At 41.0% G+C, this 14,824-nt stretch overlaps 1 protein-coding gene across 1 annotated transcript; it reads right to left on the reverse strand.

The window, feature by feature from the left end:
- Positions 1–42: 42 nt before the first annotated feature.
- On the reverse strand, positions 43–9,774 carry nxnl2 (nucleoredoxin like 2). Its single transcript, XM_034191658.1, has 2 exons — positions 9,350–9,774; positions 43–1,412 (listed from the first exon to the last, which is right to left on the reverse strand). The coding sequence occupies exons 1-2, from the start codon at positions 9,649–9,651 to the stop codon at positions 1,244–1,246; spliced, it is 471 nt and encodes a 156-aa protein (XP_034047549.1). The 5' UTR covers positions 9,652–9,774; the 3' UTR covers positions 43–1,243.
- Positions 9,775–14,824: the final 5,050 nt, after the last annotated feature.

The raw sequence follows: 14,824 nt of genomic DNA on the forward strand, positions 1-14,824 counted from the left end.
TGCTACAGCAGCCCCCAAAAGGACATATTTTGTGTGTTTTGCATTTTGCTTTCAGTTGGAAGACGGACGAAAATGAAAAGGAATCAATGGTTGCTCCCCTACACACCATCTACTGGTTGCGTGTGCAGGCTAACAAGCTTGAGAACTCTCATTTTTGAGAAAGGGAGGATTAAACATATTGCTTATCATCAAAGAAGCTAAAAAGTGATCAGAAACAGAACTGTAATCGGTGACGGCAAAATGCAGTATGCAACCTCAACACTAGACGACACTGAATCCTGCACAATGTAGCTTTAAGAACAAGTTTAATTGTTACACCACCAATCATATTAAAATATCATCAGCATTCATGTCTGGGCAACAATTCAGCTGTGTAAGAGAAATATGATTTTCTGAAAAAGAAATACGCTGGTATCAACAAGGAACCTGCGGTTGAGCTCAAGCTGTTTTTTTCTAAATATTAAAACTCTATAATGTAGTTATCAATAGAATTCCTTCCAACATAACTGACAATAATGTATAACTTCTAAAACTGGTGCATGGCTGATATAAAGTGGTGTCACAGAGCTGGCCATATTTCAACAGATGTTTTATCACTCCACGATAACACAGATTGCTAGCATTTTTTCATTGTTACTGTCAGCGTTCGGTGTCTTTTTGTAAATGCTATAATAGCTAACAGGTTCACGATCATTCCTTCCTTCCTTGCTAATTTTCCAAATACATTTTTCTTGTTAATAAAGCAGTCGTCAAAGGTGAGCAGAGCACTCACACACTTGATCATCAACAATGTTTTAATATGACTGAAGGTGTGAAAAAAAACCCAAAATTTAATCTTTAATGCATAGTATTTTAACTAAAAAAAAAAACAACAGATTTCTCTTTGGCTTTGTTCAGGTCTCTAGAGTCAGACTGTAGCCCCAAAGGCATAAAAAGACTTCCTTTTCTGTTGTTGCACATTACGCTTCTACTCACGAACTGACTTTTGTACTCCTGACACAGAGACTCAAAGTATCAGACATGAAACTACTTGGAAAAGTAGACAGAAACTGTTTTTGCACAATACAACCAAATCAAAGACATAGAGTCCTGCATGAGTAAAAACAGTATCGGCTGATATCTGCTCTTAACTCACCATACTGAACTAAAAATTTTTGAAAGTGGACCATCATATGTGGAAGATACCTGATAAACTAATCTTAGAATCAGTGCTTATAGGTGCATCAGTGCATCTCTAATGTTCCTAACCCTTGAAGTTCTGAAAGATCTCTGCAGCATCTAACCAGGACCTGAAGCAGGCCAGACCTCTGTCTCTGATCTGTTTCCTGCCCTTGTCCGTGATCACGTCGCCGTTCTCCTTCACGATCACCAGTTTGGGCACAGCTGTGATCTTATACCTCTTCTTCAACTCACTGTCAAACAGGCAAGAAAGAGAAAGAGAAAAGATACCTTTAAAAACAGACAGTTAAATCTGAACCAAATGATGAACATTTTAATCAAAAGAAGCCTGTATTTTATACCGGCTTCAACCTTCACTGTATCTGACGAGCTCACCTGCTCTGTTGCAATGTAGCTAAATTTTCTATTTTGTTGCTGCTTTAATTCATACAATTCATTTTCTCTCCTGCTGTGCAATGGACGTACAGTGCATCTGGAAAGTGTTAACAGCGCTTCACTTTTCCACTTTTTGTTATGTGGCAGCCTTATTCCAAAATGGATGAAATTCATGTTTTCCCCCTCAAGATTATACTCACAACACCCCATAATGACAACATGAAAAAAGTTTTTTTTCTTAAATTTTTGCAAATCTATTAAAAATAAAAAACTAAGAAATCACATGTGATTTCTTAGTTTCTAGGTGATGGTCTAGTGGTTAAGGCATTGGGCTTGAGACCAGAAGATCCTCGGTTCAAATCCCCACCTGACTGGAAAATCACTAAGGGCCCTTGAGGAAGGTCTTTAATCCCCTATTGCTCCCAGTGTGTAGTGAGCGTCTTGTATGGCAGTACCCTGACATCAGGGTGAATGTGAGGCATGATTGTAAAGCGCTTTGAGCATCTGATGCAGATGAAAAAGCGCTATATAAATGCAGTCCATTTACCATTTATTTACATGTATATAAGTATTCACCCCTTTGCTCAATACTTTGTTGAAGCACCTTTGGCAGCAATTACAGCCTCAAGTCTTCTTGAATATGATGCCACAAGCTTGGTGCACCTATCTTTGGGCAGTTTGGCCCATTCCTCTTTGTAGCACCTCTCAAGCTCAGTCAGGTTGGATGGGGAGCGTCGGTGCACAGACATTTTCAGATCTCTCCAGAGATGTTCAATCAGATTCAGATCAGGGCCACCCAAGGACATTGACAGAGTTGTCCATAAAACCACTGCTTTGATTTCTTGGCTGTGTACTTAGGGTCACTGACCTGCTGCTAGTCTGATGTCAAGAGCACTCTGGAGCAAGTTTCATCCAGGATGTCTCTGTAAACTGCTGCATTCATCTTTCCTTCAATCCTGACTAGTCTCCCAGTTCCTGTTGCTGAAAAACATCCCCACAGCATGATGCTGCCACCACCATGCTTCACTGTAGGGATGGTGTCTGGTTTCCTCCAAACATGACACCTGACATTCACACCAAAGAGTTCAATCTTTGTCTCATCAGACCAGAGAATTTTATTTCTCATGGTCTGAGAGTCCTACAGGTGCTTTTTGGCAAACTCCAAATGGGCTGCCATGTGTCTTTTACTAAGGAGTGGCTTCCGTCTGGCCACTCTTCCATACAGACCTAATTGGTGGATTGCTGCAGAGATGATTGTCCTTCTGGAAGTTTCTCCTCTCTCCAAAGAAGAATGATGGACCTCTGACACAGTGACCATCATGTTCTTGGTCACCTCCCTGACTAAGGCCCTTCTCCCCCGATCACTCAGTTTAGACGGGCGGCCAGCTCGTCCTGGTGGATCTGATCTTCTTCCATTTACAGATGACGGAGGCCACTGTGCTCATTGGGACCTTCAAAGCAGCAGAAATGTTTCTGTACCCTTCCCCAGATTTGAATTTTATGAGCAAAATGTTGGCTGAGCCGGGCGCCTTACTGAGTTTTACCAAAGTTGGTCAAAGATTTAGAAAGAAAATCTGGTGTGGAACTCAGTGTATGAACAGTAAACTCCTGTAAATAAGCACAGCTAGTGCAAAAATGATTCTTGTAGGCTAATCATTTTGTGAATTATTTTACTCAACAATCAAAGAAAAATGCCATACTTCACATCAGGATTGAACAAAAGCTTTGTTTCAAAAAAGATTACGATCAAGATCAAGATAGGAATAGGGAGCAACATTAAAATAACTAACATAATGATGCTGACACACTGTGACAGATCAACTGAATCAACTAAACGCTGTTGTGGCCAAGTGGTTAATGCACTTGGTTTCAGTTCAGAAGGTTCCGGGTTCAAATCCCACCCCTGCCACATTTTCTCCATGTAATGTGGAGTTGCGTCAGGAAGGGCATCCGGTGTAAAACCTGTGCCAATTCAACATGCAGATCCACCTTGGATTTGCTGTGGCGACCCCGAGTGCAAACAAGGGAGCAGCTGAAGGGACTTACTTTACTTTTGTTAACAAATCTGCATGAAATATGGAAAACCTGTGATGCACAAGTTCACTGTTCAATACTGTGATAACAGTATGACTTGTGATGAATGAACAAATACTGATGAACTAACATAATTTCTGTCTCTTTCATTTGCACTGATGTAGCAGTTTAACTATAACACAATGCTGAACTCCTACCGGCATCCCACTCTGTACCACTCACTGTAAAAACCGAGTGACACAATACGATATTTATTACCCTACAATCTGTCTTGGACTCATGTCAGAACTTCTGTATCAAATCTTACCTCATGTCACAGCATGTGCATATATAATAATTTTTCACTCTCACCACACCTTAGGTAGTCTATTGTGGTGTATTTATTGTGCATCCTCATGTCGTACTGACAATAAAAATGTGATTAATTCTGCATCACTAATTGTTAAGTATGTTTATTAATTACTATGCTACTGCCTGATAGCATGTTGTGAGATAGCATGTGTCCAAACAGGAACTGGAGACCTCGGAACCAAATGACCTTAACAGCTGTACCAATACGATCTCGGAGCCACTACATTGTCGGAACCGCAACAGCGTACAGCGTGTTTTTTGCAACGGACTTTAAGACAGGTTGAAGAGTACATGCTATTCAGTGTTGAAATGATGTTAAAAAGGGGGGGGGGAAAAAGACTTTTCATAAGTTTTGTGTAGTGGTTCCAAGATCGCTGGTCCCGGTGTCGCAGACCGAACGGCCCCCCCTAAAAATTGGTCCGTCTTGCTTCACTGCACATGCGTCATTTCGGACCACAGGAGCATGTCTGAGATGGAGTCTCTTCACCCAAAGCAATAACATGGATTAATGTGATTATTAACCATCAGACTACAAAGTAAAACCTCTTAAGTCATTCTAAAGTCAGTTTTAAGCAGAAATAAGGCCGTTTTAAGCAGAAATGAGGTGAAATTCCGAGACACTTTGAAATGACCGATGCGCAGTGAATGCTGAACGCATCAGCTAGCAGCTCGTTTAGCCACAGCACTCTTATCGCTTCATCCTTCTTTTGTGATTAAATAATGCTGAATTCATGTGGAAATGATTATTGTACAAAAGCATCAGGTATCTTGTTGAGATAGATGATGACTGGAGTGCAGTTTGAAGCACAAACGAGGTGTTAATCCGTGAACCGCGGCTAATGACGCATGCGCAGTGAAGGCAGGGTGGACCGATTATTGGGGGGGACCATTCGGTCGGCAACACTGGGGTCGCATGGTTCCGAGGTCTCTAAACCGTCCAAACAGCATCAGTAAATGTGAGCAGATTATACATTCTGCCAGCTTCTAAGACATCCAGACATCAACAAAACATCTTGCTTTTTGAACACTCACTCATATTCAACCACTTTTTCTGGGTTCAGGTTGCGGGGGCAACAGCTCCAGCAGGGGACCCCAGACTTCGCTTTCACATGCCACATTGACCACCACTGCCTGGTGGATCCCGAGGCATTCCCAGGCCAGTGTGGAGATATAATCTTTCCACCTAGTCCTGGGTCTTCCCCAGGGTCTCCTCCCAGATGGACATGCCTGGAACACCTCCCTAGGGAGACACCCAGGAGGCATCCTTACCAGATGCCCGAACCACCTCAGCTGGCTCCTTTCAACGTGTAGGAGCAGCAACTCTACTTCGAGCTCCCCACGGATGACCGATCTTCTCACCCTATCTCTAAGGGAATCACCAGCCACCCTCCTTAGGAAGCCCATTTCAGATGCTTGTACCTGCGATCTAGTTCTTTTGGCCATGACCCAACCCTCAAGACCATAGGTGAGAGTAGGAACGAAGATTGACCAGTAGATCGAGAGCTTCGCCTTTTGGCTCAGTTCCCTTTTCGTCACAACAGTATGGTAGAGCGAATGCAATACTGCCCCTGCTGCGCCGATTCTCCAGCCAATCTCATGCTCCATCGTCCCCTCACTCGTGAGCAAGACTCTGAAGTACTAGAACTCCTTCTCTTGAGGCAAGGCCGTATTCCCTACCCGGAGTAGGCAATCCATCGGCTTCCTGCTGAACTTTTTGAACAGTAAAAGAAAAATCACATTATCAATAAATGTTCAGGACAGGAATTTTTTGTGATTTACTTCATCAACAGCCCAAAAGGCATAAAATACACCCAAGTGTGTTCTGGAATCAAAATCTTCATTGTTGTTTTCTTATTTATTGCAGTTTTGCATCATAAATGCTCTTCAAATACCTAAGAGCTAGTTCAAAAATAATTAAGCCTAACTACTGATTTGCATTACATTTGTCATGAACAAGCCATTATTTTATTTAGCACCATCCAGATTTATCTGTGAGTTGCCTATAGTCTCTTTGACACGTACTGAAAATTTCATGGAAAAATTCCACACGGTTCCAGAGATACGCACGAAATTTACCCCCAAACCAGCACTTTTTTCATCAATTTTGTGTGACACTGATATTTAGCATTATCATTTAGATTTGAATGTTAAAGAAATAACCTTGTATTTTGCCAGTTTGTGGTTCATACTAACACACAGTAATACATTACTGTAAATTACTCATAACCATCCCAAAGACATTTATTTGGTTAGACTCTTTCTCTCCGATTGTTCCATCTGAGTTATTTTCATTAGTTACTTCCTCCAAACCATCAACATGTCTATTAGACCCCATTCCTACCAGGCTGCTCAAGGAAGCCCTACCATTAATTAATGCTTCAATCTTAAATATGATCAATCTGTCTTTATTAATTGGATATGTACCACAGGCTTTTAAGGTGGCAGTAATTAAACCATTATTTCAAAAGCCATCACTTGACCCAGCTATCTTAGCTAATTATAGGCCAATCTCCAACCTTCCTTTTCTCTCAAAAATTCTTGAAAGGGTAGTTGTAAAACAGCTAACTGATCATCTGCAGAGGAATGGTCTATTTGAAGAGTTTCAGTCAGGGTTTAGAATTCATCATAGTACAGAAACAGCATTAGTGAAGGTTACAAATGATCTTCTTATGGCCTCAGACAGTGGACTCATCTCTGTGCTTGTTCTGTTAGACCTCAGTGCTGCTTTGGATACTGTTGACCATAAAATTTTATTACAGAGATTAGAGCATGCCATAGGTATTAAAGGCACTGCGCTGCGGTGGTTTGAATCATATTTATCTAATAGATTACAATTTGTTCATGTAAATGGGGAATCTTCTTCACAGACTAAGGTTAATTATGGAGTTCCACAAGGTTCTGTGCTAGGACCAATTTTATTCACTTTATACATGCTTCCCTTAGGCAGTATTATTAGACGGCATTGCTTAAATTTTCATTGTTACGCAGATGATACCCAGCTTTATCTATCCATGAAGCCAGAGGACACACACCAATTAGCTAAACTGCAGGATTGTCTTACAGACATAAAGACATGGATGACCTCTAATTTCCTGCTTTTAAATTCAGATAAAACTGAGTTATTGTACTTGGCCCCACAAATCTTAGAAACATGGTGTCTAACCAGATCCTTACTCTGGATGGCATTACCCTGACCTCTAGTAATACTGTGAGAAATCTGGAGTCATTTTTGATCAGGATATGTCATTCAATGCGCATATTAAACAAATATGTAGGACTGCTTTTTTGCATTTACGCAATATCTCTAAAATTAGAAAGGTCTTGTCTCAGAGTGATGCTGAAAAACTAATTCATGCATTTATTGCCTCTAGGCTGGACTATTGTAATTCATTATTATCAGGTTGTCCTAAAAGTTCCCTGAAAAGCCTTCAGTTAATTCAAAATGCTGCAGCTAGAGTACTGACAGGGACTAGAAGGAGAGAGCATATCTCACCCATATTGGCCTCTCTTCATTGGCTTCCTGTTAATTCTAGAACAGAATTTAAAATTATTCTTCTTACTTATAAGGTTTTGAATAATCAGGTCCCATCTTATCTTAGGGACCTCATAGTACCATATCACCCCAATAGAGCGCTTCGCTCTGAGACTGCAGGCTTACTTGTAGTTCCTAGGGTTTGTAAGAGTAGAATGGGAGGCAGAGCCTTCAGCTTTCAGGCTCCTCTCCTCTGGAACCAGCTCCCAATTCGAATCAGGGAGACAGACACCCTCTCTACTTTTAAGATTAGGCTTAAAACGTTCCTTTTTGCTAAAGCTTATAGTTAGGGCTGGATCAGGTGACCCTGAACCATCCCTTAGTTATGCTGCTATAGACTTAGACTGCTGGGGAGTTCCCATGATGCACTGAGTGTTTCTTTCTCTTTTGCTCTGTATGCACCACTCTGCATTTAATCATTAGTGATTGATCTCTGCTCCCCTCCACAGCATGTCTTTTTCCTGGTTCTCTCCCTCAGCCCCAACTAGTCCCAGCAGAAGACTGCCCCTCCCTGAGCCTGGTTCTGATGGAGGTTTCTTCCTGTTAAAAGGGAGTTTTTCCTTCCCATTGTCGCCAAGTGCTTGCTCACAGGGGGTCGTTTTGACAGTTGGGGTTTTTCTGTAATTATTGTATGGCTTTGCCTTGCAATATGAAGCACCTTGGGGCAACTGTTTGTTGTGATTTGGCTGAAATTGATTTGATTTGATTTAAAGGCAGAAATGTCATTTCCTAGAAAAATATCATGTTTCTAAAGCAAGGTAAAACTGTCGCAAGCGTAACGCTGAGAATAAGTCTTTGATTTATTTGTGTCAAAACCTTAGCTATATTTCCTACTCTGCTTCAATAGAATAACTGTATTACTTGTTCAATGTTGTTGTTGTTTATTCGGCTGCTCCCGGCTTTGTTCGAGGTCGCCACAGCGGGTACAGCCAGATCCGCATTGATAATTGGCACAGGTTTTCAATGCGGATCTGGCTGTATCCGCTGTGGCGACCTCGAACAAAGCCTTGTACTTGTTCAATAATACCAGGAACTAATGGAAAGAATTTCTTTGTTTCAGGCTTCTGTAGACTAAAGAAGATACCTCCAACTGTTGTTGCAAGCGTTATGCTCTAGCACATTATAGCAATGACTGAACCGAGACCAACAGAAATATTGAAACTCTGATATATAACCATACCTAAAATGATAACATTTCACAAAAAAGACCACTTCGAAATGTTGATGGTTATGTCACACTTTGGGGGGCTGCACGGTGGCTTAGTGGTTAGCACTGTTGCGTCATAGCGAGAAAGTCATGGGTTCAATTCCCGTGGCCTTTCTGTGTGGAGTTTGCATGTTCTCCCCGTGTTTGCATGGGTTTCCTCCAGGTGCTCCAGTTTCCTCCCACATCCAAAGACATGCGGGTTAGGTGGATTGGGATCTTTAAATTGTCCGTGTGTGTGTGTCTGTGTTTGTTTGTGGCCCTGCGACAGACTGGCGTCCTGTGCTGGGTGTACCCCGCCTCGCGGTCTATGGCTGCTGGGATAGGCTCCAGCCCCCCGCGACCCTTAAATGGACTAAGCGGTAGAAGATGAATGAATGAATGTCACACTTTGGCTTCATTATTTTTGAACTTGGCCCTATAATGCAAAATGCCACAGTAAATATCATTAATGGCACAGCTGTCATACACTTCACTTGCCAGAATAGTGATTAAAAGTGTTTATTCTCATTATATGCCCTATTAATTTTGCATTTATTGTTTTCCCATATTATGGGGTATCATGTTGTAATAACAGTCCAGCTATCCTGCACATTACAAAGATGAGCTGATTTAATTTAACGATTGTGTGGGACACAGTGTGTGTTGTATTTGTACTTTGAGTGAGTACTGACTGTTTGTAGTCGTCCGTCCACGGCAGTGCCAGCCAGTCTCCGTGCATGTCGTGATAATATTCCACCATGTCGTCGCTCGATTTATCGGAGGACACAAAAACGATCTCAAACTGAGCCGGAGGTTCGGCCTCGTCCACAAGTTCAGTGTAGAAGTCGCAGAGGATGGGAGTGAAGTCTCGACACGGAGGACACCAGCCGGCGGAGAAATAAATCCCCACCACTTTGTTCCTCAGCGCTTCTTCAACCTCCACGAAGTCTCCGTCTTTATTCAGGAGTGTCCGTCCGGAGAACACTTCTGCCATGTCCACGGAAGTGTAAAGACAACGAAAAATGTCAGCGCGAGTTTAGGTTAAACATTTAAAACGTCGGGGAGGAGAAAAAACAACTTATGTAAAGGCGAATCTTTCTGTCAAAGCTTCTTACAGCCAATCCCCGTAATCACCCGTCAACCAATGAGGACGCTTCTTTAGCCACGTGATTTCAGACGACGATGAGGCATTCGCGTGCATATTGTAATTCTTAACACTTACAGCGTTTCAAGGCGACTCCATTTACGCATGCGCACAAATAACGTGTACGCGTAAGAGAGTGATCTAAACCCGTCAGACCCACACAGTCTGTGGTCTGTGAACTCTGATTTTTACCCGAGGCCATCAAATATGGCCATCGGGCATTGCAAAGGCTTTCTGTCCGTCCAGTGCTGTTACTGTTATGGTCTTCAAATTGATAGGGAACATTCTTGGGACACGGACCTTGGACAAGTTCAAAGCTAGTTAACCTTGCTTGATTGATTGATTTTTATTCATATAAAATGTAAACATGTGTAAAATAATACAGTATAAAAATGTATTAAATAAACATGGGTACATAAATATACTGGGTAACACAAAAAAGCATAAACGCTTGTTTCCATTGTGGCCCAACCACAATTACCTAGTTTAAGAGGTATTTTACGAGGTTAAAAAGTCACATTCTGTACCTAATTTTATGATGTGGCCAAGTGGTTAATGCGCTTGGTTTCAGTTCGGAAGGTTCTGGGTTCAAATCCCACCCCTGCCACATTTCTCCATGTAATGTGGAGTTGCGTCAGGAAGGGCATCCGGCGTAAAACCTGTGCCAAATCAACATGCAGATCCACCTTGGATTTGCTGTGGCAACTCCGAGTGCAAACAAGGGAGCAGCCGAGGGGACTTACTTACCAAAAAATAGTACTGATAAGTATATAAAAAGTAAACTGGAAGTATACTTGAAACATACTTGCATGTACTACTTTTTGGTAAGGGATGATCTTGCAGACATTAGCATGATGACATCACTTCCTGCTAACTTTATTTCGTTTGTGGCTAGAAAAAACACCTTTCTCATATATTATGCAAAAAGCTAGCAAGAAATAAACACTTTGAAAACTGAAAACACTGCTTTTGTAACCTAACAACATCAACACCTCTGGAAGGATTTGCAAAACATTTAGCAGATGTTAGCATGGAAATGTAACTTCCTGGTTTCGCTAGCAGCCAACTTTGCTTCATTTTTGTTGTTCATTCGGCTGCTTCCGGTTTTGTTCGGGGTCAACCCCCATTCCAATGAAGTTGGGGCGTTGTGTAAAATATCAATAAAAACAGAATACAATGATTTGCAAATCCTCTTCAACCTATATTTAATTGAATACACCACAAAGACAAGATATTTAATGTTCAAACTGATAAACTTTATTGTTTTTGTGCAAATATTTGCTCATTTTGAAATGGATGCCTGCAACACATTTCAAAAAAGCTGGGACAGTGATATGTTTACCACTGTGTTACATCACATTTCCTTTTAACAACACTCAATAAGCATTTGAGAACTGAGGATCACCACTTTATGAACAAAAATAGTCCAACAGTTTAAGAACAATATTTCTATTTAAGGGGAGGTGATGGTCTAGTGGCTAAGGTGTTGGGCTTGAGTCCAGAAGATCATGGGTTCAAATCCCCACCTGACTGGAAAATCACTAAGGGCCCTTGGGGAAGGCCTTTAATCCCCTATTGCTCCCGGTGTGTAGTGAGCAACCTTGTATGGCAGCACTCTGACATCGGGGTGAATGTGAGGCATAATTGTAAAGCACTTTGAGCGTCTGATTCAGATGGAAAAACGCTATATAAATGCAGCCCATTTTACAATAATAACTATAAGCACTCAGAGAGTGCAAACCTCCGCCAAGGCCATGGGGTCGCCATAACATCTACATGCCGTGGAATCATTGAACCTAAAAAAGTCTATCAATGATGTTTGCTCAGTATTAAAAAAAGTTTCATCTGCTGTGACTGGATAGCATGTATCCTTAGCGCTTGGCATCACAGTTTATTGCAACTTGCACCTTTCCCAGAAGCTACTGTCATCTGAGCACTGATATTGATATTGCATGTTCTTATAGACAAAAAGAAATAAGAGACAAAATTCAATTTATTATTCAACTAAACTGCAATATATGATTTTTTTTAACATTTATGAAATACTTCTCTAAACAAGGCCATAGGGTCACTGACCCTAAAGAGATTCCCTCCTTGGCACAGTGATCTATTCAACAATTCAGTGTTACAACCAAAACTATGTTACATACACTTTTCTTTCCTTTATATTTGACATCCTTGACCATGAAAACATACCACTAGAACTTGGAATCACTTTTATGTCTTTATTAGTTCAAAAGTTATTGTATAAAAACGATTTTTCAGTAATGGCGGTTTTCTTCTGGATCTAGCTCCATAACATTTGAAGCTACATCAAATCTGATGACACCTTACTGAATCAGTACAGATTCAGCTACAATTTGGTGTTAGTTGTGCATCTCTAGCTTCATTTGTCACCTCACACTGACACATTTTCTATTTTCCCTATATTTTTGCATATTCTAGATCACCAGATCCGGAATCTGGATCCGATCATCACCAAACTTTGTTGTTTGGTGACCCAACAGGTGTCCCATCATCTCGACAGAACACTGACCTGCATGATGAGGATGCAGAACGCAATACACTGTAAAAAAAAAAAAAAGAAAAAAAAGAAAAGCATGCAAAATTGGACTACAAAAATCCGCAAAACTGCGAGGCGCTATATTTTCCAGTATTTCTTTTCCTTTGTTTTTTTTATTTTTATTTTTGATAACTCTCACATCCGAGGGGGCGAGGTTGATGACGTGAGGGGGCGCCCCTTCGTGGCGCCGGGTCCATCCTCATCTGTGAGGATTTGACTTGCAGTGTTAGTCGTAGACATCATGTCCTGGTCTTCCTCTAAACCTGGATCTGTGCGCAAAGCACAGCAGGGACAAAACCTTCCACATGGCCAAGAACTGAATATGTGACAGTTTACAACCTTTTTTTTACAGATCATCAATGTGATTAAATTATTATTGAACATTTCTGTCATTGTTTCACTGTATGTTCTCTGTTTCTCTCTGCAACAGATGCAGTGTGTTGCTGATCAAGTTGGCAGAGGCGGGGAACACCGGAGACAAACTGTGGCTGGAATATAAGGTACAGTATTTAATGTGAACATCAGACTCTCATTAATCCCTGTTGGATGATGTGCAGTCACACTGAGGTTAAAGCTGCAGTGTGTAAAATTTAGTGTCATCTAGTGGTGAGTTTGCAGATTGCATTATGCCATCGCTGGTCATATTTACATACACTATTAACAGATTATTAATGCTATGTTCCATTTCTGCTAATAAAAGTAAAGTCCCTTCGGCTGCTCCCTTGTTTGCACTAGGGGTCGCCACAGCAAATCCAAGGTGGATCTGCATGTTGAATTGGCACAAGTTTTACGCCGGATGCCCTTCCTGAAGCAACTCCACATTACATGGAGAAATGTGGCAGGGGTGGGATTTGAACCCGGAACCTTCTGAACTGAAACCAAGCGCATTAACCACTTGGCCACCACCCCCTAATAAACACACCTAAATCCTTCACACTGTTGCTTTAAAAACACCTGGTGGCGACTGTCAGTGGACACACGTTATTTATGTGTGTAGCTGTTTGGGCTGCAGGTGTTGTTGAGAAGGTAAGAGTCAAAGTTACACACACTGCCAAATTATTTCTTTTTGAATTCACATTTTCCCCAAAAGGCATTTTAAAAATTTTATTAGCTTGAGTCAAGTGACCCATGTGTGAGAGAGGAGACATTAATCTGTTCATCTCACCTTGATGCTTGAGATCAGATGAAATTTTATCAATTTAATCAAATTTCTTTAATCGGATGATATTCATGTGAAGTTTTTCTGCTGTGTGTTTGTCAGACGTAAAGTGGAAACCATGTGCTCAGTGTGAACTGCAGCCATGCGTGGCGGCGTGCACATCACCGCATCAGTGAGTAACCACCTGCACAACACGACATGTTAAAGAGACCTTTAGTGGTGTGTCTTCTCATATAACATCTGTATCCATGATGATCGGACATTCAATTAGAAATTCAAATAGCAGCTCAATTCTTCAGATGTCATAATCAAAAAATTTTTTTTTAAGTGAATATTTTTCTTATTTCAGGATGTTTTAATCACTGAATCACCACCATACATGTATTTTATATTACATTTTGTACGTTATAAGAGTCAATTTTACCAGATTATATGACCTGACAAGCTTTCATGTCACTGAGTCACATGGTGAGTTTGTCTCAGATGAAACATTTGAAGACGTCACCACCTATTATGTCAATTCAGACATTAAATGATCTGAAATGTCAATGCGATCATCTTTACCTGTCATGAATTGCCATCATTTATCGACCCTCCCTTGTGTTCAGGTTCTCCTCCGGCTGCGGTACTGAGTGTCATCAACCCGCCGCTATGATGACCCCAGCCAGCAGAAAGGACACCTCCTTTGAGGTCAAAGGTCACAGAGAGACCAGCAGCTCTGGATCAAGCTCCTTTTCTCTGGACGAAGCCCTCAAAATTGTTGACGACATCAAAATGAAATGCAGTCGGATATTGGAGTCAGAGCGGCGCTGTCAGCAACTTCTGTCTGAGAGTTGAACCACACACCGGCCTTAGTGGACGACACGACAGAATGCAGCCAAATAATAATTATGAAAAATATATTTTTGTTATTTTAGATTTTTGAACGTTCATACTTTTGTATCCATTACAAATAATAAATACAAATGTTCTTATTTGGAAATAACTCTGGGGGTGATTGTGTCCTTGCACGTGCACAGTGGAACCTGTTTTCTTGCATCTTGTCTTGAACATGGTCAGTGTTGTAAAAGTAAAAGTACAGATACCCAGTAAAAAATGACTTTGGTAGAAGTTCAAGTCACCGATTGAAATGCTACTCAAGTAAAAGTCTTAAAGTATCTAGTATTTATTGTACTTAAGTATGACAAGTAATGTACAACTAAATGCACTCAAGTATTGAAAGTAAAAGTACAAGTAAATGTTAATAATCAAAAACTGATTTTTTTATATTACTAGGCTTGTAAATGACTGGTAGTATTAGT

Source organism: Thalassophryne amazonica, chromosome 17 (assembly GCF_902500255.1).
Source record: "Thalassophryne amazonica chromosome 17, fThaAma1.1, whole genome shotgun sequence".
NCBI classification, from domain to species: Eukaryota; Metazoa; Chordata; class Actinopteri; order Batrachoidiformes; family Batrachoididae; genus Thalassophryne; species Thalassophryne amazonica.